We start from the raw sequence: 23,624 nt of genomic DNA, 5'->3' as shown, positions 1-23,624 counted from the left end.
GGTTATATTGGATTTCTTTCAGGTCCAGCCCTTAGAAAGCTTGTTTCTATTCTGAGCCCAGTTTATTGGACAACTGCAAAAGAAATTGGAGAAGCAATGAATGGGTTTACACTCACTGATGCGGTCTTCAAGAGAGAAACTCAAGTGGAGTTTGCAACTGGTTAGCTACCTGTGATATACCATCTCTTTCCAATAAGCTTAATAGATACCACATTCCTTTAAAAACACCACCTCACCATTGCTGAATTTTGTCTTGTGCTCATGACACTGTTTTCTGAGTATCTATGGCTTAAATATTGCCCTTAGGGCTTTAATTTGGAACATGTAATGTTTATATTATAGGTATGGTATGCCTTATAAAAATACTAGTGTAAAATAAGCGGTCAAGGGATCTGGTTCAGATATTGTGTGGCTTATAGGAATCCCTAGTTAGGATGTTTTATAAATCAGCATGCTCTTAAAATTCATAGGAGAGATTCTGCGAATGACTCATATTGCCCGAGGCTTAGATTCAGATGGAGCCTTAATGCTGGATGTCGTTGTGAGTGGCCATGTTCTGCAGCTCCAGTCATTAGCCGATGTTAATGTGAAGGTAAAGCTGCCCTCAGATGCCGCCCTCTCCTCTCTAACTGATACATATTTCCTCACCTGTTTATATTAAAGCGGTAGACATTAAATCCTGAAAAATGTTTTACTGTATGTAACTTATTTCATGCCTGGTTTAACTGACAGATGTTAACACTGCCTTTGAAAACTAGAAGATGTTGTCAGAAAGGTAGTAATGGTCACTCAAAATTCTGAGATGTTAGAAGGGAGCATTGAAGTGTCTGGGGCTAGGTACTGCAGAGAGGCATGTGTGGCTTTTAATAGAGCTATGAAGTGTGTCTTAAGGCTCTCTGATTTTACAGTTTTTCATCAGTTTTTCTATGCCATGGCACCCTGCAAAAACTTTGGAATGTTATTGATGATTTGTTTGCAGCTACAATTATACATAGTCTGGCAGAGAAACATTTCTTTGGCTGAGAAAATTGCAATGACAGCATTAACAGATTCCAAATCAGATTACATCACAGGCCGTTTTATGCATTCGTGTCATGCATGCTGTCATGATGCAGTTAATGATACGCTTCTTTCTCTGCCATAACATCAAAATTTGGTCTTGTGCAGGTATCTAATATGGCAAACAGTCCTGTTACACAATGCCTCTGAAACATTTTCCAGAGTTTTCCTTTCCAAAGAATGAAATCTCTCAAACTTTTTCAAGAATGATTAGAGAGGGTGGTTTGCATGACAGCATGGTAAGAAGTTATAATCTCTGTCTGTTTTTTCCAGGATATGCTAGTAGAAAGAAAGCAAGCTTCTGTCACTGGCCCTGTACACTTAATAGAATGATGAAGTTCAAAGGAATTGTTTTTCTACCTTTTGGGTTTAGTGTAAGCCATGAAAAACATTTTACTTAATATAATTCATGGTATTAAAATTTTGGGTTAGAATCAGGTGCTTGATAACTGATTTTACTCTGCAAGAAAGAGCATTCTTTAAAGTTGTTTTTACATAGGTGATACTTAGTTGGTGGTAGGTAACCTGTACAAACATATATTAATCCCACAATACAATACATATTTATGAAGTTCTCAGTATTTTGATACATTTCCATAAGTAGCATCCCCGATATTTATACCCTTTTTCAGTAGCATAATTCTTCTCTACTGACTGTTTATTTAGTGCATGTTGTCAGAATATGACTTAGAAGACTAAAAATATTTAGGCCTCAAAATATTGTTATAGAACAATATGGCCAGGTTTGTTTTTTGTAGGATATTCTCTGCTGTAGTCCCAATCATCAGGATCAACATCCTCTTTCTTATTAAAAGAAACATACAGAGGCTGTTAAGATTCAACAGACAAATTAAGAGTAAAGAAGACATATTATGTGAAATACAATTTGTTCATCTATTATATTCTGAAAAAGCGTTGTGGTTTTTTGTTTTGTTTTGGTTTTTGTTTATCTTTTAACATGAAGACCCCAGTGGTGTTAACTGTACTCAGTGGCTGATGTTTGCTGTTTCAGGATTACACAGAGGACTATATTCAAACTGGCCCTGGGCAGCTGTATGCCCATTCTACTCGTCTTTTCACTATAGATGGAGTTAGTGTTCCCTATACATGGAACCACACTATTACCTATGATTACACTAAAGGAAAAATGCCTTTCTTGGTGGAAACACTCCATGCTTCCTCTATCACAACAGAATACAACCCCCTGGAAGAAACTGTGGCTTTTAAAATTCATGCTTCCATTGCAAAAGGTATTGTTCAATTCTTTAACAAAAATAAAGCAATGGAAAAATAATATCCTATTTTACTAGGATTCATTACCTATATTCTGAAAGCTGTTTATGGTCTTGAAAGAGAAATTGCTGTTAAACTCGAGTAACTTCATTGTAGATCCTGGAACCTGTATGCCTTGTTAATACATCAACAGAATAATATGTAAAAGCTGCTGCAGTTTACACTTCCTGTTACCCTGCAGTTCCCCTCAATGATCTCAGTCTGCATTTGCTGGCACTACTAATAGTGTGACCAGTAGCTTCAGATAGGCAACCTCAAATATTTCTCCATTTCCTTGCATGTACCATTCGCTCTCCAAAGTGTTCCTCTACTGTCCCTTTTGGGTGGGGTAAGGTGTTTGGTAGGGTTTTATTTTGCATAGCTATTAAGAAAACAGAGGATTTTCTTCTTAAACCAAAATTCACATTGACATAACTTGGTAATGAGGCTGTAGAGACAGAAGAATATGCAAAATTCAGCACTTAAATGGCTAAAACATCCCAAGTCATTCTTCAGACTGTTTTTCTCCAGAATTATTTAAGGTATACAGAAAATATAACGACCGGTGTGCAGTTATGCAGCACGGGTGGACAAATGCTTGTAAATCTGCCAAGTCCTAACTAAGAGGTAGCGAACTGGTAGATCCTAGACCTGGTGCACTGTGTCTTGTTGCTCTGCTCCATTACTAACATTATATATAATGTTAGTAATATTATAACTTATAATATAACTTATAGTATATTATAACTTTTATTATTCTTTTACTTACATGAATTGAGGGAACAGAGCGTATATTCATGCAGGTGAGTTTCCTTAGTGAGGAAGTCATAATTAGTCAGTGGAATGATCCATTTTCTTCCTGTATACTATTTGGGCTTCTTTTTTCCCCTGTCCCATCCCGTCCCACCCCTTTCTACACACAATGAGGCTTGACATCATTGCTCTCACAGGAAGCAGTATTTTTCAAATGAAATAACTCAGGTTTGAAAGCAAATGAAGCAGTGGGACTACCTATCTGAGTCTTTCAACAACAGCATTCTAACTGAAGTAAAATAATGTTTTTTCCCCACTTGTCAGACTATGGACTCCCCGAGCAATTTGAAAGCCAAATGAGATTTTTTTTCCATTTAAAAACCAGGTCTGATTAAAGGAGATCTCCAAAGCAAATTATGCCTATGCATAAACCCCTCCATGCTTTTAAAAACTGAACTTGCATTTATTTCCTCCAACAATAATTATACTACTTTTTACAGTTGTCATCTTTATTGAATCATTTTTCAGAGTACAAGTGTACAGCAAAATATATGTGGATTTTCATTAGGGTCTACCAGAATTTTCCAGTGTAGATGATGAGTACGAAGTGGTGTTCTACACTGAATTCCTACAAACTGTGACATGATGATAGTTTTGGTTTGTTTTTATTTCCTTCCTCTGACATGGAGTGGAACTGGCCTTCCTTCTTTTAACAATGAAATAATGGAAGCTTTAAGGAGGACCTTTGCAGGATGTATTAGGCTGGGATGTAACTTACAGTCACCACACCTGTGTAATGCTTTTTCGAAACAGCAAGAAATGCATGCCGACTTGTAGTGCCCAAGCAGAAAAAGCACTAAAATCTGGATTTTAAAAGTTTCTATTTTAATGTCCAAGTAGAACAAGTCTTTATAAAAGATTTGATAATCTTTTATTTGTAATAGCTGGGCTGCTGTTAAATGTTAAAGGCTTTTCTTAATAATATAGCAATATTTTCATCCACAAGTAACGTGATTCCTTTACCATGTAGGAGATCGTAGCAATCAGTGTCCTGCTGGGTTTGGTTTGGACTCAATCGGGCCTTACTGTACAGGTAATGATGTAACAAATGTAATATGTAATCAACCAGCAGCAGCTTCATCACCTTTATTTACAGTTTCAAAGCACGCAGTACATACTTCAAAAAGTGAAAATTACTGTTGATTACGGGGTGTGGATCCAGAGGTGGCTGAGGACTTCACTTCTGTATTCATCTAGAACAGAAGTAGTGCCCAGGCAGCCTTTCTTCAGATGTGAGCTGGGGATGCTGAACTATGCTATCTGCTGGGCCTGCAAAGCAGTGAAGCACTTACATGATCTGTGGGGAGGAAGGATGAGGGTTGCCAACCTAGACAACAGCCCACTAAAAAAAACAACTGTTGCCTGGGGAGTGAGTGTGAAAAGAAACTCACAAGCATTTTAGCTGTCTCCTCTAGATGACTGAGTCATGTTTGTTTTAGGAAACAATCATTTGATATACTTTTGTGGACTTAGCTCATTGCCCCTGGTAAGTTTAAAAATTAAGGAAATTAAAAACAAAATGCTATGCCATCAGAAAAATTTAAAACCAGGAAAGCCGAAAATAATAAAGCTGCTTAAAAGTTTTCCACTTGCAGATTTTCTGTAAATGAGTTCTAAAATTTTAATACATAAAATGTAATAATCTTTGCAAGTCTACGTGGGGATGCTAAGAATAACACTGAACTCTATCTTTTCTGTTGTAAAGAGATTATCTGTAATAGATTGTATCAAACATTCATTACTGCAGTAGTGGCCCAGGCCTGCAGATCTAACACAGGTGAGATTTCTGGGAGCCTTAGTGTAGGTCTGGTAGCAGTAAAGAGTAGGATCTTAAATTAGACATAGAGAATGTACTATGTGCAAATTCTAGTCTTCTCAATGTATAGCAGTGGACATTTCACACCAGTAACGTGAAAAGGAGGCTTCAGGGGGGTTTGTTACTAAGATTTTAACTAGAACTTCAGTCACAGCATTTTTATGCTCCGGTTTGTGCCTTGCTAATTGCCTCTGCTCACTTTCCTAAAGCACCCCAAGGATGACTGCACGTGGTTACCTGGTGTAGTTCTGCTGACCACAGCGGCCTTTTGCTTTAGCTGAGCAGGGCCAAACAAGCAGAGACTGGAGTTTGTGAGATTTGTTGATGTGATTTGGGAGCTCCGTGAAGGGGTGTTCTGTGTGACGCAGAGAGCAAGGCAGGTGCTCTTTACCATGGGAACACAATGGAGATGGGAAGGAAGGAGCATGCATTGCTGAACTGTTTCTGTGAAGCTGCTCAATTGCTAGATTAGTCTTGACCTGGGATCTGTACCAGACACATACCTCCTATGAAGGTTATTTTGGTGTAGTTTCTTTTGAAGTCCTGTAAAGTCTGACTGTTTTTTTTTCTAATATTTCCATCTTCCAGATGAAGATGAATGTGTTGTGCGAAATCCTTGTTCCCATACCTGTCATAACGCCATAGGAACTTACCACTGCTCCTGTCCAAAAGGCCTCACCATCTCTGCAGATGGTAGAACATGCCAAGGTAAGATGAGTGTTGTTATTGACAGAAAAAGCCCCATGGCAAATAAATTGCTTGGTAAACGCTTTGTTCAGGCTGGGCAGTTTTGTCATTGTACAAAATGTGTTCTAGTTATTTTGAGTATGTTTGCAATAAAGTATTTCCTAATTCATCATGTTCAAGGTGCTACTTAATCTGTGTCATTTTGCCATGGTGAGGTTTACAGCTTCTTTTTAATTACAGATATTGATGAGTGTGCATTAGGTGGACATACCTGCCACGCTGGCCAAGACTGCGAAAACATCATTGGTTCATACCGTTGCGTAGTTAGATGTGGGAATGGTTTTAGAAGGACAGCTGATGGATTTAGCTGCCAAGGTTTGGAGTTACCTTTTGGTCGTTGGTGTTAGTTTTCATGAACTGAAAATGTCTTTCACACAATAAAAAGTAACTTTTAAAGAGATACATCTCCAACTAAGGTGTCTATAAATCTTCAATATTATCCTAGCAAGATTTTTTTTAAACCTTTTGCTTTTTCCATCTTTAGAAATGAATTAAAATCTTGCGTTTGTGTCCCATGTGCATTTTCTTCTATGAAGAACTGATAAAAGTAAACACTTCCGAACGTATGTCAGTAGTGTAATGAATAGAGCTCAAAGCAGAGCCCAAAATGTTGTCTAAACCAAAACACTGTTCATCTAAATGATGACAAGGTGATTCACAGCTGTGATATTGACAGTCTGTTTTGTCCAACAGATATTAATGAGTGTCAAGAGCCCAACTCCTGTCACCACCGTTGCTTCAATACTATAGGAAGTTTCCAGTGTGGTTGTGATCCAGGATTCCAGCTAAAGGGCAGAAAATGCATGGGTATGAATCATTTTTGAATTTTCATTCTCTCTTTACAAAGAAAATAGTTCAATATGTATTTGTTACTATATGCAATCTTAGCTGAAACCTTATGAATGAAACTCCTACTACGAATGATACCAGGATGTATTTTTGAATTTGTTTGTGAAGCAGTACTAAAATCTAGAGTGGAAACTGGGCTGACCAGTAAGTGTACATGAAATGCATTCAAATGTATGCACACAGCGTAATTACAGATGGATTATTCTGCTCTTTAGGAATTGAACATAAGGAAGTATATTCATTTCCATTCTTGCTTTCTTTGTGTTTTTTTTTTCTTTTTTAATAAGATGTAAATGAATGCAGGCAGAATGTATGCAGGCCTGATCAACTTTGCAAAAACACCCGTGGTGGCTATAAGTGCATTGATCTGTGCCCAAATGGAATGACCAAAGCAGAAAATGGAACTTGCATTGGTGAGTAGAAACATTAGTGTACTGTATGGTGATGGTAAACACAGGGACAATGATTAATATATTTTGAAAGAAAGGTCTTTGAGGCGGTCCACTTTCAGTTATTAAGATTCACACATATCAAGGCACTGACTTGTTTAATTTATGGGAACATATATATTTAACTTCTTTTAATACCAATTAATTACACCCCCCCCCCCCCCCCCAACAAAAACCACGATAGATATATCCTTACCACTTCCAGTTTTCCTCTTCTCTTCAGTAAGAACAGGGAAGTTCTCATCGGCATCTCTTCTGCATTGTCACCTTCAATTCTAGAAATCGTTCATTGACTGAAATGTTTTGCCCCATGCGTGAGTTCTTTCTAACGAGTTTGTCTCAGGAGCTCTAAATCAAGACTGCCGGTCCTTTCTGCTACTCAGGGCTGTTTCTAACACCAACATCACATAGGTTACCAAATATAATGGGATATGAGAGAAGGATGGATTATGTCTATTTGGACAGCATAACTGTTAGAACTGGAATCCTCAATTCAAAGTTTTGAAAGTTAATGGAAAGAGTAAATGCAATGCAGTTGAAAAATCTGTGTATCTGTTCAAAATCTACTTTCAGATTGTGAAACAAAGATTGTTTCACAGATTTGTAACAAACTGTTAAAGATTAACTCTTGATCATGGTGAGAAAAGTGTATTCAGAAGCCAAATCTCTCTAAAGAGCCAAATTTGCTTGTGGTTTAGCTGCATTCATTACATGTAAAAAATTTAAAGCTGTAAGAACTTTCAAGAAAAAATCTGGCTCTTGCCCTATTGCTTGCAGACATTGATGAATGCCGGGATGGAACCCATCAGTGCCGCTATAACCAGATTTGTGAGAACACACGAGGAAGTTACCGCTGTGTTTGTCCAAGAGGATATCGGTCCCAGGGAATTGGAAGACCTTGTGTGGGTAAGCTGTCCAATCATGCTAGTATTGCATATTTTCTGCTACTGGTTTTGTCTGTGCTTTCCACAGTTACATCCAGCAATTCTATTCTATTTGAAGACTGTTTTATGTAGATAAATCTGCTTCGAATTTGAAGTTACCCACATAAAACAAAGTGTCCCAGTCAAAACAAGTAGTCAAAACTCAGTGATTCCAAGCTGAGATTGCTACAGACCTGTACCTTGAAAACAAAGTGTACAAGGGCTGAGGACCTCAAAGGTACTGATGGATGGATGCAACAACCTACCACTCAACAACAGGCTTAATTTATAAAATTCAGATCAGATTTGTGAGTTGATTGGACAGTGACACATGTTTGGCTCTACACTGCACTGCATCCATTCGCATCTGAAGCCAGTCAAGCAGGGAGCGATGTGGACTCTACTAAAGGAGAACACCCAAAGGAAGTGTGTTGCAAGCGGCGCGGTACACCCAGAACCTGCATCTGCAAGCAAATGTCACAAACACCCTTATCTACCCTCTGGAATTGCAGAGGGTTTTCCCCATACGGGAGGAAGCTGCACTTATCAGTTAACACTCCTTTTTCTGATTTGGTTGGATCACACCAGGGAAGGAGGAATCCCCACAGACACAGGAATGCTGACCATGTAGTTACTCCCCTATGCTATCTATGTAGAACCCTTTGGCAAAAATGTGCAGACCTTCTGCCCATGCAAACACACATAGCGTTTCACAGATACTCTTGTAATTCTAATGTGGATAGCAAGAGAGTTTATTTAATGTATGATGTCAGTGCAAGTGTGTAAAAAAAAATTCCCTTGCCATTTCACAGACCTCAGCATGGCACTAGGATTATTTATATTCACAACTTATATATGTGGAATATTTAAAATTCAATAGCTGATCCACCCTGATTATAATCAGAGAGTTATAGAATCATAGAATGGCTTGGGTTGGAAGGGCCATTAAAGATCATCTTGTTTTAACCCCCCTGCCATAGGCAGGGATGCCACCCACTAGATCAGGTTGCCCAAAGCCCCATCCGACCTGACCTTGAACACCTCCAGGGATGGGGCATCCACAACTTTTCTTGGCAACCTGTTCCAGTGCCTCACTACCCTTACAGTGAAGAATTTCCTCCTAAAATATAATCATTTATAACTGTTGGTATGTGACACTAAGTGAAGTCAGTTTCCATTGCTCTGACATATCATATCAGAGAAGCTTTCCTCCATGATGACTTCTTCAATATTAGGCTTCATAAGTGATAAATAACTGCTTTGGAGGATAGGATTTTTTGTTTGTTTTTAAAGTGCCTAAGTTTTTGGACTGCCAAAAGCCAGGCTGAAATGCTTTTTTAAAGATTAAATTGCAGTAAGAAACTGTTTGGCTGCAGACCAAGAAATTTCTTCCACCAGCTTCCTCTCTACTAAAATAAAATCAGTCCCAGACTCCTTAACATATCTTAAAAACATTTAAATTTCTTACAGTAATAAGAGGGATGAAGTTTAGGACTACAGATTTTCAGAAAACACCAGCAGCTGCCCTAAAACTGTTTTTGGGGCAATGACCACTGAAAGTTCCCTCTTTAAATTAAATGAAGTATGACTTTTATGCTCCTTTGATTTTTTTTTATCTGTTTAAAATATGTTTGAAACATATATGCAAAAATATTAGTTCACCTGTTAATAAAAATAGGTTTTAGTGTTAATGTTTCCAGTGAGCACATGGGAGAGTTGAAAAGTAAGTAGGAACCCTGACTGAAACAGAAGAGTCGAACTTTGTTCCTACCTGTGCCACTGCTGCCCTGTGTAAAATGATTTGTGCCACAGTTCACTGACTGTTAGATTTAGATGGGGTAAGGTATTTGTCATCAAAACATGCATAGATATGTTGTGTGTGCCCATTCAACTAAACTATAACATTTCTGTGAACTATGTCCCATCTCAACATGCCATGCTGTAGATGGAAGGGCATTGTCAAAAGCTGTTGTAAAGCATTTTTGCATCCAACACATGTAAGGTTATCTAGAATTTAAAATCAAATAATATTCTTAAAGTACAAGAAAGCCCGAGAATTTAACTATTTTAGTTTCAAAGTCATTTCACTTTATTCTTGTAAATATTTAGTATTTATGGTGCATGATCAAAGGGATACTGTCCAGGGAAACTTTGGCTTACCAGTCTGTAAGTGATCAAATTTCACAAGGATGGCAATGGTGTAAATGCAGTGGCTTGTTGTATTCAGTTTTGTTGATACTGCATAGGTTGCTCCTTGCAAAAGAAATTGCTCTGATTTTCTTAAAAATCATACTAGTTGTTACTTTATTAAAAATAAAGTTCATTTGTTTACAACACCTGACAATATTACACCAATGATAACTGACATATATCTGTTAAATTATGTGTTTGTGAAGTAACAATTGGATAATACTGCAATACTCTACAATAAATTACCCCTGGATTTCTGATTCTCAAAGCATTAAATTGCTAATACCAAAAAAATCTTTAAAAGTTTCTAAACAGTATTACTCTCAAAATACCATTAGTATGCATGCATACTATACATTAGTATGCATAGGTTTACACACTATGCTCAAAATACGTTCAAATGAAACCGTAATGCTAGTTTAATGGCATTTTTACAGTAATAATTTAGAAATACACACTTTCCACTAATACGAAATAAACCCTTAGTGAGTCACCATTAAAATAACCTTTAAATTGTAGTTTAAAAAGTTGCGGGATATATGTCAATTAATAGACATGTCATGTATCTTAATAATATCTTAGTAATATCACCTTATTTCTGGTCATTCCAGAATTGCACATTCCTGGTTGGAATTGGCCGTCTTTTGCCTTTTTCTAGTACTGGATGTATGCAAGTTTGGAATTGAATACTGTGTATGTCAAATTTTCAGTTGGGCCAGAGAAACTCAGTGAAAACTTTGGTAAACTTTTTTCTGCTAGTGCCAGAGAGACTGGGGGTCCTACAATATCCAGCACTCATCCTGAATTTATTTTCAGTGAAGGACACTCATTGTGTTACATCCTTAAACCTGCTGCCATACTCTGTATGCTCACTTCTGTGTTTTGGTTTTAAGGATGACAGTTTACTGCTAGGGTTGGTCTAGTTATTTGGGATTACAGTTTAAAGGGAAACTGAAGTGTACTGAGAAAAGGATTCCCTAAGCAAACAGAAATAACTCCGTTTTTAAATTGTATGAAAGAGAATTAATATGTACTGATAAGTGTTAAAACGTTCATAACTGGAATGACCAATAACAATGTCAAAGGTTAGAACATACCCAGCCTCCTTCCCTTGCAGCCCTGCAACATGTCCTCGAGACGGGATTTTTCCCCTGACAGAGTGCATCAACCGTGTCAGTGCATTTCGAGCTTACCTCAGTACCAGCTTGAAGGACCTGGAAGACTAATTGTACTTCTCGAGAGTGCTTTGTGCTGTGTCCTCCTTTAAGAAGGAGCCCCACAGCTTCTCCCGATCATCTGCAGAGCACTAAAGAAAGTAAAAAACTAAAAAATTCTGTAGTAGCAGTGAACAGCTTACAGGGAAACAATGAATGGCGTGGGTACTAGGGGTCGCTTATTTCTTTTTGGGTAAGCAACAGGAATTGCTCACTACAGTCAGCAGTAGTCAGGCTATCACACAGCTCTGCTGCTGCAAAAGCAGGGGAAGAGATTTGGTTCCCTGTTTTTTAGTCACATCTTACCTTCAGTAGCGCTCAAGGCAAGACCTTCAACAGATTTTTTGTCCTATATGAGAAGTTTTATGTCACAGGTAGCCTTACAAGAAGAATAAAGGTATATTACTGTACAGGATAGAAGAAAGACTGCCTGCTTGGCATTTGTGTTCTTTGTATTTTACTGCCTTCAAGATCTCACTTTTGTCTTCAGTTTGTTACACGGACTGAGTTAAGTATATATGTATATATATATATATATATACACATATAGTTATGCATTGTTTTTTTGTTTTTGTTTTTTTTTTTCCTTTCCACATGGTTTGTTGCTCTGGATCATGTCACATGAGCAGACATTAATGAATGTGAACAAGTGCCTAAACCCTGTGCATTTCAATGCACCAACACCCCCGGCAGCTTCAAGTGTATCTGTCCACCTGGACAACATTTATTAGGTGATGGGAAATCTTGCGCTGGATTGGAGAGATTGCCAAATAACGGTGCCTATTACAATAGCTATAACTATGCTCAATTCTCCCCTGTGAGAGACAACTATCAACCTCAACAATATTACAGGCACTCCTCAAATCTCTACAGCTCCTTCTCAGAGTATAGGAACAGCAGAATACCTTTCTCCAGGACTAGAAGGAACATTAGAGAAACTTGTCCTGAAGGCTATGAGGCAAGAAATGACAGATGTGTAGGTAAATGTCAGTCATATCTATGCAATTCTTTTGTTTTAGACCTTATTTTTAAGTTACTGTTACATATATGTTAGGGGCCTATGGTTTGTGGTGCTGTATTTTTTTCATATTACCATGATGAATATTCAGCGAGTTATGCATGTTTTTATTTCCCAAGCAAGCATAGCAAAAATATTTTCAAACCTCCTTAGGTTTTAATTATGCTGCTTACTGTGTTTTAGTAAAATATTTCCCTCCATTGATCACTTTCCTCTGATTATGGTAGCTCACCTTTGCAAATTTTCTCACACCAAAAAAACAGAAGACCACCATTCCAGTCCTGGCAATGTTGCTTATGTCAGACTTTGATGGTAGTAATAACCTGGTAGTAACCTGGTTCAGAAGGGTTTTAAATAAAGATTTTAGAATGGAACACGCTGGGGCAGTGACAGCACAGAGACAAGAGCCAAGTCACTGCCATATGAGCAGTATAAACAGAGGCTTTGAAGTTCTCTGTAGTTATGGTATACAGCTAGCTGTAATGTAATTCACTGAGCAGTGGAGATGGATTACATGGAAACAAATTGGTGTTTGTTGCAAGTTGTGACAACGATAGCATTCCATTTCCTCTTCCATGATGAGGAGAGCAGGGTAGTTACGCTAACTGGCAAGCTCTGTCCCAGGTTTTATTTTTGTTTTTCAAGAGGTGCGAAGGCTCAGAGCCCACTCTTTTGACCAACAGGAAACAAAGGTGTCTGGCACGTCTATCAAGCATTTAGCTCACTTGTTCCTTACTGTGTGAGCTTTTCTGAGGTTTTTCAACAAAATTCTGTTCTTTTCACAAATACTGAAAAGGTAATTCAGCTCTTCATGAAAAACAAAAGGAGCAGTCGCCTGCACAGCTCATTAACTGATTTGCGCTAAATGTTAAGAAATGAAGTTCAAGCCAAAACAAAAAAACATGTTTCTCAAAAGTTAGAAATCTCAGGTCTTTCCCATGAGGCAGCCGCTCGTGGCAGCGGGCCCAGACCCTCTGGAACTGCAGGTCTGGAGCCAGGAGCGTGCAGCTTACCTTCAGCTCCCTGCCTGCCCACGAAAATGACGGCCACACACCCAGCCTGCACTCGCTTCATGCTTCACGAGGGTGCACCAGCGGTGCTGTTTTACCAAAGGAAACATGGAATATCAAAGCATGAGTTAATTGTTCTGAAATAAGCTTCTCTTAGGCCAGGTTTTTGCCACCTTAACTCATGTTTTGAGTATCGTAAAATTATATATATATATACAGTCAATTATTTTTTGATAATACTGCTGAGTTTAAGACCAAGGGTACTGCAGTAGCTAGTATGAGCTACTAGCTCTTGAGCTACTAGTACTAGCTTCTAGCTCTTTTGAGAACTTTTCCCAGCATGTTTAACATAGCAGTTTGTAATGTTTTAGGTACGTGCCTCAACCTAATATATATACCAATGACACATCATAGGAGGAGCAATATACCTCTAGGATAAATAGTGATCTACAGCTAGATTCTAGCCACCAGAGTTATTGCTACAATTATATAGCAATATATATTGAAAAATATGAATGTTTTTTAATCAGTGATAAGTTATAGATAAGTAGACATCACATTAACCTTGTATTTACATTATAATGACATTTCAGTAGTCTCATAGATACAGTTTGTTATGGGTGTAGCTATTTTAATTGAAAGAACTAGAACTGTATGATCCATACCCCAGCTTCCAGTTCCAGGTAGTTAATATTCCTGTACTTCTGTTTCAAAGGAATAAATATGTAGATTTAAAATTTACTGTTTAATATGAAAAACACATCCCAATAATGTTCCTTTTTTTTTTTTAAGAGGGTCCTTTGAGTAGACAACCATCAGGATTTGATAACAACACATATTAAATATTTAGTGTCACATTTGTTTCTCTTTTGTGTTTGCATTTTTATCTAATGCAAGACCTGTAAATCAGACAAAGAGAGGGGAAGCAAAGACCTTCCTTCCACTGCTTTAATCAAGTCTTAATTCCTGCACATGAGAGTAACGAGTAGGAGCTCTGTTACCCTCCTGAAGCAGGCAGAAATTTCAAAAGAAGTAATAATTATATATGATCTAAATTACATTAGTCTGCTTTGAAAATTTTAAATGAAGTGGTCTGCTATTTCTGTATTTGAGAGGGAGATTTAGAAAAAATAATAAAATAGTTTGAGAACATTTATTGGTAGTCTTTCCAGATACTGAGATTCGTTCCCATGGCATGAGAGAGATTGGTTTGGAGAGGAAACAGCTTTGCCAGAGGAGGGATTAACTGTAAGAACAACTCCCTGGAGTGAAGGCTTTCTCTGAAAAGAAAACTGTTATATGCATATGCTAAGCATACTGCCTAAAACCTTATCGTCAGGCAGCTTGGCTTGCTTTCTGGGACAAGACTATATCTGTAACCTTTGTGGATTTATGTAGCTTGTGTATCCCCTTTTCTTCCCGGAACTCTGTATCAGACTGGTCTCTCCAGCTAGTAGAGACCTGTTATAGCTGCTGTCAAAGGAAGTGAGAGTCTCTTCAAAGGTGGTGGTGTGGTTTAACCCAGCTGGCAGCTCAGCACCACACAGCTGTTTGCTCACCCTTCCCCTTCCCTCCCTGGGACAAGGGAGAGAATGAGAAAAAATGAAGCCTGTGGGTTGAGATAAAGACAGTTTATTAGGACAGAAAAGAAGGGAACATAATAATAATAATGATAATATTACTACTAATAATAATGTGTACAAACAAGTGATGCACAGTGCAATTGCTCACCATCCACAGACCGATGCCCAGCCTAACCCCGAGCAGCCAGTCCCCCCACCTGGCTGGCCCCCCCATATTAATTGCTCAGCATGACTTCAGATGGTATGGAATATCCCTTTGGCCAGTTTGGGTCAGCTGTCCTGGGTCTGTCCCCTCCCAGCTCCTGCTGCACCCCCAGCCTGCTCACTGGCAGGACAGAGCGAGAAGCTGAAAAGTCCTTGGCTTAGTGTAAGCACTGCTCTGCAACAATTAAAACATCAGGGTGTTATCAACATTCTTCTCATCCCAAATCCCAAACACAGCACCATAACAGCTACTAGGAGGAAAATCAACTCTATCCTAGCCGAAACCAGGACAGGTGGCTTTAAAAGCCATAAAAGCTATAAGGCTTTAAAAGCTATAGGGAAAAAAAGCATAAGGCTTTAAAAGCTAGCTATAGGGAAAAAAAGCATAAGGCTTTAAAAGCTATAGGTAAGCAGGTAAGTTGGGAAGGAATTTGCTATGCTTAGTCTTTCAACCCCCTTAGAAAACAAGATCCCCGTAACTTCCAACTCTGCCTATATGTTTGTACATAAATAGAACAAGAAATATCTATGTTCTGGCAAGCCTGACTTTTATCTTTCCATCTTTCTACGTTTCTTTTCCACAGACATTGATGAATGTGAAACCAGAGATACCTGTCAGCATGAATGCAGAAATACCCTAGGAAGTTACCAGTGTACTTGTCCACCTGGTTATCGTCTTACACCCAATGGCAAAACCTGCCAAGGTACAGAAGTCTCTTTAAGTGTTCAGAAACGTGTTCGTAAATCATAAGATACAGATCATATTCAGAGCATGTATAAGCACTTGTTGAACTTGCTTTGAGATACAGCATTCAAAATGGCAAGTATTTCACATTATAACACTTTCTATAATACTGGCAAATTAGACAACCACAACTTCTTATTCTCTGAAGTTACCTCTTGTACATTACACGTTTACACATTACACGTTTAACTCATGCAAGTACACAGCAACTCTAGGGTCAAAGCCAATAAAATCCTTAACCTGCCTCTGTCAAAAAAAAAAAAAGAGAGAAAATGAGAAGGACAGAAAAAAATAAAAGGTGGCCAGATTTTCTGTTCCACAAAAAAAAAAAAAAAAAAACTAATTAGCCTCCATTGACAAGACAACTATGGTTTATGAAATATAATAAATGCATATTATTGGAACCAGTAATTCCTGTGCCTCAGATAGCAAGACAGGGTTCTGAAAGATCTCACTTGTGGGTACAGGTGCCCTCTGTCTTCTGTTCAGCCTTTACTGATCCAACTAGTTTCTAATTCTGTTAAATTCGTCACGGTACCAGCAACTAATTTGCCTATTTTTTTGTAACCTTCAGATATTGATGAGTGTCTCGAACAGAACATTGATTGTGGATCAAATCAAATGTGTTTCAACATGAGAGGCAGCTACCAGTGCATAGACACACCTTGTCCACCGAACTATCAGCGAGAGCCTCTTTCTGGGTATGTTTTATTTGCAGCACCTTTTAGGTCTTGTTTTCCTGCCCACTCCAAGCTCAAATACTTAACCTTTAATCATCAGAATAAACTTTATCTAAGTTTAACTGACATAAATAAAGCTTATTCTAGCAAAAGGTGAAGCATTAAAACTCAAGATTATCAGTAGTAGCAGTATCAGTAAAGAGCAGCAGAACAAGAAAGTTTGAGGTCCGGGCAGCTGGCTGGCTCTCAGTATCCAAGCAGAATGTTACTATTAATTCACATGGAAATAGCATCAGAATGTCTTTTTCTTAAATGAACCCTGGCAGGCAGTGTGCTTTAATCCTTTCTCCTGATTCAGCATCATTCATTTGTCATTTACAGGGCTACCTTTGCATCTAAGTTTTCTGACTTACTTCTGTGAAGTCCTAATTTGCCATCATTTTCAAAGTTTTAAAAGTATTATTTTCATTGTGAAAATAACACTACAGTTCATAGGCAGTTTTTCTTTAAGTTACTCTGTGTTTTTCCTCTTCTGGAAAATAAACAACACGTTAACTATTTTTAATCTTAAAATGTAAGCAGGGAAATAGCTTGGTTCAGCCTGATCACAAAAGATGGTTTCTGAGTACGAACTAGAATGACATTTAAGTTGAAATGGATAAATGTTCACTGATGAACAGAATTAAGGGACCAGGGACCTTCTATTTTGACTACAGATTAGTAGAAGTAAAATTAATTCTGCCCTTCTTTATTCCAAATTCTTTATTTTATGATTTAACACACAGACGCATCGCATGGAGCTGCCAGTATGCTTTACACAAATATTCTCTATTTTTTTTAAGAGCAGGGCCACTAAAACATGCACCATTCACTTCAATGGCAAATACTGCCTTCATTGTTGTTTCTTTTATATATCCTCTTGGTGTTTTCTGAGATGATCCTGTTGAGGAAAATGCGATGTTAAACTGGGATGCAACTTTAAGGAAGAATGGATAAAGAGCGCATGAGTTTAGCTCTCTCGGGAAGTTTGAATCTGTGTATCACAACAGGATCAATGAGAAGATCTTTAGCCAAGGGATTAGGCGCTACATGGCAGGTACTGGAGTAGGACTTACAGTGCTCTGTTTATTCCCAGGTTCTGTCTCAAAAACTGCCCAGCCAATGATCTGGAATGTGCCCTGAGTACCTACGCCTTGGAATACAAACTCCTTTCCCTCCCCTTTGGCATAGCTGCTGGTCAGGATCTAATCCGGCTGGTTGCCTATACACAAGATCAAGTCATGCATCCAAGGACAACATTTTTAATGGCAGATGAGGACCCCACAATCCCATTTGCCCTGAGAGATGAGAATTTGAAAGGAGTCGTGTTCACCATCAGACCACTGCGAGAGCCAAAGACATACCGCATGAGAGTCAGAGCCTTATCCTACAGCATTGATGGAAACATTGAGTATCAGACAACTTTCATTGTTTATATAGCCGTGTCAGCCTATCCCTATTAAACACCCAAACTACTTGACAGTAATCACAGTATTTTAACCACATTCATAAATGCCAGTGGGTATTACCACTTCCAGACTGATTCTACTGCCTGCCAAACAGTTGTGAACCATGTAACTTGAAAACGGTGCTATGCTCTTTTCTTTTTCCTACCCCAAGGCTGCCTATACAGTCCCATTATTCCAAGTCAGGAGGAAAATCCATGGCTTTGAGGACCCGTTACCGCTTCCTGTATTTATTACACAACTGACTACATTAGTAGTCATCTGCCACAGTTTGTTCTGAAAACTCGGAGAACAAATCCAAGTATGAGCTGAAGTATGTGGTCAAAAGCAGTAAGCAAGGAGCAGCCTCTGTTAAAAGCAACTAAAGAAATGCCTAACCAGAAGAAGAAATGGCAATTTCAAATGGTCTGCATATGTTAAAGGTTGCTAAGTGTGTTAAATTTTAGATCTGTTAGATTTTTTTTTCTTATCAAATACCTGATAGAACTAGGCCTGTACATATACTATGTCATGTGCTCAAAAAAATAAAACAAATACCACTGTACTTAGTGATTGCAAGTGCTGAAACATGACATAGTAAAGTTTGTTTTCAGCTAAAGAATCTACCGTAGAATTTGGAATTGGTACATTTGTTTTCTGTGCAAGTTTAGGAACATCACTATTGTTTGGAAGAAAAAAACAACATGGCTACTTCTACTTTATACAGCAAGTATTTTATAATTTTTTTTAGATGACATTTGACATTCTGGTATAGCCATTTATTTAGCTCAAAACCATATCCATTTCAGTACTCCCACCTCAGTTTAAATGTTTTGTTTTTTGTTTTCTTTCAAATAGAACATTTTTCTCCAAAGATGTAGTAAGTTTGGTTCAATAATGTCAATACACTGTACACAAGTAATTTTGCCAAGATGTATTCTATTTTTATGAAAGTGTATATATGTTTTTTCCTATTTGTATTTTCTATGCAGTATCTCAAGAGTGTTCTACAGTTAAGTTTTCATAAGAGGACAATGTCAGTACATTGGAAATAATCAAAATAAAAGTCCCCATTGCCTTTGAGATTGCTGCAAATTTTATCATTGTAAAAAAAAATAATAAAATCTTTCCCATGTGTAAGGCACTTGCCTTTAGTACCAGTGAAGAATGCGAAAGGTACTGCGCCCAGCAAACCAGGGAGCTGCTTACACAAATGCAGCCACATCTGTTGCTTAGTGATCTGCTGGCTTCCCGCATCCTCCAGTTTTTCAGAAAAAGTCACAGAGGCTGTTGCACTTACTATAAGCCCTCTTACTTACACCAAGTCCTCTTAGTTTAGCCAGCATCTACTGTCTAGGAGACATGTTATTTCCTCTGAGAAAATGGATTTTGCTAAAAGTTAAATTTTTGTTGCATGTATAGGAAGTGTCTATTTGTAAAGATTCTTGCCAAACATTAAATACATTGCTCTAATTCCAATGCACATAAAAAAAGAAAACGGGAAAAAAATCCACAGAGGGCATTGAGATTAAAACCTACTGGCAACTATCAGTTTTCCCTGTGAAAGTTCTGCAGTTTTTCAATGTGAGAACAAGATGTCAACAGAACCCCTGCTGCTGAGACAGCCTCAGATTCTTGCAGCATGATTGGGCTACAAGGAATAGCCCAAGAATAATTCCTGCTACTGATAACCCACCTGACTTCTGCCGTCTTCCCTCCACCTGACACTAAGGCAAAGTGAGTGATTATCACTAGCATTCAAGAGCATTTTTTCACAACAGGGCCAAAAGGCTCCTTAATGGAACTTCGAATCTATGCTTCCCTTAATAATCATCCCTAGTGAAAGCCCTACCAGTTTTCCTCAACTGCTTTTTGTTCAGTATCCATTGCAAGAAGTGAGACAGTCCTGAAAAATAAGGATGATTTAACATCATTTTGCTCTTTGTACAAATTATTTATACAAGTGACAGATTTCAAACGAAACAGGTTGGTTTCTTGTAAGCCTGACTTGAAAAGTAAAAGCAATTTAAGAAGGAGATAACTTTCATGGTAACGCTGAGAAGGAACAACAAATGAGAGTAAGTGCTAAGAAGTACAGCCATTCAATTTCTTTTAAGGCTGATAAGCACACTGAAAACTATTCCCTTGAAGGAATTTATTTCCACTGTGAGGCATGAAGGAAAAGAACCAGGCTCTATTATACGCTGCTTGGGAGGGGAAATAAAGAAATAATGGGATTCAAATGCTTTATGGCAACCTTATTACTTAGTTTAGGGTTAGGAACTTACTTACCAGACAGAAATCAATGACATTCCCAGACAGATCCACGTAATTGTCTCTACTGGTTGGTTTCCTGTGCTGTGTTTTTCAGGTGTCCAGCTGCAGCTCGAACAGGAGGAGCCGCTTGCCCATCTGGGCATGAGATGCTTATGCTGAGGTGGTGCCACAGGACCGCAGGCCTGAGGAAAGAGCAAAATTAGGTTTATTGTATGGGGTAAGCTGTATGGTTTTCAGTCATTTACTGGCTGAAGGGAACTTTTGAATTAGAAAGGAGGATATGGGCCATGCCCTTGTCTTCCTTGGACATCTCATTCTATGTTACAAAACGCCAATCCCGTGTGCTTTAAGACTCACAAATGTTGGATTAACTGGCAGATCAAATAGATCTGCTCAGTTCTACCTCCAAAAACTATTTGACCCTAGTCATAACAGGCCAGAATGTCAGCTGTGTCATTAGTTAGTTTGTAAACTAACTTGAATGGTAAGAGGCAGGTTGGTTTGTGTGCATGTGCACATGCCCACATCAAATCGTGCAGTTGTTAATTGTTAGCGTTTAAAAACAAAATCTTTATAAATCCTAATGAACAATAAATATTCTACTGTATTTATATTTACTTTAGGTAAGGTTAGCAAAATCCTGTGTGTGGAGTTTTATCTTTTGCATTAAAATAAAGTAACTGCATGGGGTTTTCAGTGTCTAAGGACTGCAGCTGTAGGCTCGAGCCTGCAGCCCTGTTGGCCAGTGCCCCTCTACAGAACTGGGGCTGGTCCAGCGAATAATATGGGATCTCCTAGGGAGCCTCACTTACATTGGCATCAGTGCTGAAAACAAACTGCTGGCTCCCCATTGGCCTTACCCAGTCATCACCCTATATTTTAATTAAATAATGCATCAAGGAATGGTAGAAATTAATTACTTTCTCTGTCCATCATGTGGCTTAAAGATTAGAAGCAGCCCAGTGACTGACTTTCTCTTTGCAGCCAGCAGGACACAGCCACAGGTGCACAGCAGGGCCAAAGCCCTGGTGCTGAAGCCACTGTGCTTGGTGGGAGGCGCCATGCAAAGAGTCGGGAACACTGTTAGAGTTCAGCTAGAGACATGGCCTCTTTCTCAGAAAGAAATACCTTTCATTACTTTCTGGCTACCTAATTGCAGAGCAAACACCCTTCCTAGCATGTTAGTGTGGTGTGTAGGACAACCTAAAGCTTTGTTAAAAACAAAGAACAGCCACCCCACCGCCAGGACAACAAGGGAAGTACGTAGCCATTAAAAGATGCAAAGAGAAGTATGTAAAGGAAACGTTCTGATCTTTACTGCATGTAACTGACTGGTTCCTGCTGTTTGTCCCAGTGCACTATCACCATTCCTGCTCGCATCCTGGAATTGTTAGGGGACACGGTCAGTATATGCTGGTGGCTGTTTCACGCTGTACAATAGCTGTATGAAGAGCACTGAATGACCTTAGAACAACAACAAATAAGCAGGTGGTCCCAGTGAGAGCAACTGCTCTCGAATCTTTCAGACAGGCCAAAAAAACAAGCCGGTAACACTTCATGCTACCTAGAGGCTGTGTGATCACCATTTTGTACGAGCCTACTCCCACTGCCATTTGGTTCTCAGGGAAGGGACACGGCTTTTCCTCCTGACCCTCGTCCTGACCCACACCCATGACACCTGCTGCATCCCTGGGCCTCCCCTAGGCACTAACAGGGCAGCATCTAACTGTGCTACAGAGATGAAGCAGACCCTACAAAAGATGGCAAAGGTGTTTTATACGTTGAAGAGATGAATTTATATATGCTGGTGGTTTAAGTGTGACATCTTGTGGCTTTCCAGTGGCACACAGCTGGTCACACAAGTCTCCCTGCATGCACACGTTGGGTACTGGCCCTGTGTGCCACGTGGCCCTGTGTTACACCGCCCAGGACACCATGCTGCTAGGGCACAGCCGGTCCCACTTTTCCTCCCACAAATGAGTTGCTTAGACAACCCATGCAGAGATGCAGCACTTTGCGCAATTCTTCCGGATCTAAGTCCTCCAGAGGAGTACAGCACAAAAAGGAGGGCAGGGAGGATCCCTGGGCCAGGAGCCAGAGGCAGGCCGGGAAGCTACAATGATCCCACTGACTACGTAGGACGTGTTCGGGAACCGGAGATGGGTAAGGGGTCCCCCCACACCTTCTGTACAAGGCTGGCTTGCCAAGGCTTTGAGCCAGGAATTCACCACTGTTTGTTTTCCTGCACTGCCTGAATATAAAAGCTATTAAATGTTTACAGCAATGGATCGGTGCAGGGCACACACCACTATGGACCAAAGGGAAAACAGTTACCAGAGGAGAACGATGCTCGGAAAATGCGGGAGTAACAGTGCCTGACAGGTTATGTCCCCCTGCCAAGTACAGGGCAGACAGTTAATGCTAAACGAAGCAGAAGGATAATGAGTAAAGCGAGCGTCATCACTCCCACGGCAGCATGGCGATTCCAGCAGGACTATGTTCTCAGGGTACAAGTGGGAGCTCTGGCACCCTTTGACTTCAGAGGCATTTCTACTTCTGGCAGCTCCACTCTAAGACCACTGCCAGCACGTTATGACCTTTGAAATACACGGATTAGTTTATGAGGCTGGAATCCAACCATCCGCCCCCAAGCTGCACGCAGGCCGTAGCCAGGATGGGTGGGACGGTGCAGGGAGGGACGTGTCGCCACCGCCACGCTGCCCATGGCCGCTCACCGAGGCACGGCGCTGCAGCAGTCTGGCACGTTTCCGTTCCGTGCTCACCTGCCAAGGTGTGTTGACGTACGGAGGTGTGGGGCTGAGCGCTGCCGGGCAGGGCTGCTTCATCCCTGGGGAAAACCTGTGGGCAGATGGAGGCTCCTCCAGGCTTCTGGGCTTGAACCTGTTCTTCACACATGGTTTGGTCACCGTCCGGAGAATCAGCACAAACCCAGACAGACTAGCGCCTGTAGTTATTCAACAACGAACTGAGAAATCAAGTGAAGTCCAGAAAGCTAAAACACGTTCTTACACCAACGGTCATAAATGGTAAAAAGCCTGAGCAGCCACTGCCTTGCTCAAGCCCAGCCAGATTTCTTGCTGGGAAGCCTGAGGGGGGTTCCAGCTCCTGCACTTGTGGCAGTGCTCTGGGAGCTCAGCTTGTCGGGCCCTGCTGCTCCACATGGGATGTGAGACACCCTTAGCAGATGACCTTATCTGTTTAGATGTAGAGCTTAGTGATATGGTTTAGTGGAGGACTTGTTAGTGTTAGGTCAGAGGTTGGACTAGGTGA

General features: G+C 39.7%; 1 protein-coding gene and 1 long non-coding RNA gene across 2 annotated transcripts in view; one reads left to right on the top strand and one right to left on the bottom strand.

Moving 5' to 3' along the window:
- The window catches only part of HMCN1 (hemicentin 1), a 199,482-nt gene extending 180,343 nt beyond the window's left edge, over positions 1-19,139 (top strand). Inside the window, 13 exon segments of the mRNA XM_048058996.2 lie at positions 23-160; positions 471-592; positions 2,072-2,309; positions 4,115-4,177; positions 5,549-5,668; positions 5,888-6,022; positions 6,401-6,514; positions 6,844-6,969; positions 7,783-7,911; positions 11,962-12,312; positions 15,732-15,851; positions 16,467-16,593; positions 17,708-19,139. Coding sequence (XP_047914953.2) covers positions 23-160; positions 471-592; positions 2,072-2,309; positions 4,115-4,177; positions 5,549-5,668; positions 5,888-6,022; positions 6,401-6,514; positions 6,844-6,969; positions 7,783-7,911; positions 11,962-12,312; positions 15,732-15,851; positions 16,467-16,593; positions 17,708-18,074 — 2,150 coding nt within the window. The 3' untranslated portion in view covers positions 18,075-19,139.
- Positions 19,140-20,107: 968 nt separating this feature from the next.
- Positions 20,108-23,241, bottom strand: LOC136791395 (uncharacterized). The gene is made up of 3 exons (XR_010833337.1): positions 23,117-23,241; positions 21,652-21,714; positions 20,108-20,515 (listed from the first exon to the last, which is right to left on the bottom strand). It is a non-coding gene; the product is annotated as an uncharacterized lncRNA (long non-coding RNA).
- Between the last annotated feature and the right edge of the window lie 383 nt (positions 23,242-23,624).

This window comes from Anser cygnoides, chromosome 8 (genome assembly GCF_040182565.1).
Source record: "Anser cygnoides isolate HZ-2024a breed goose chromosome 8, Taihu_goose_T2T_genome, whole genome shotgun sequence".
Lineage (NCBI taxonomy): Eukaryota > Metazoa > Chordata > Aves > Anseriformes > Anatidae > Anser > Anser cygnoides.
This window is presented reverse-complemented; position numbering and strand designations above follow the sequence as displayed.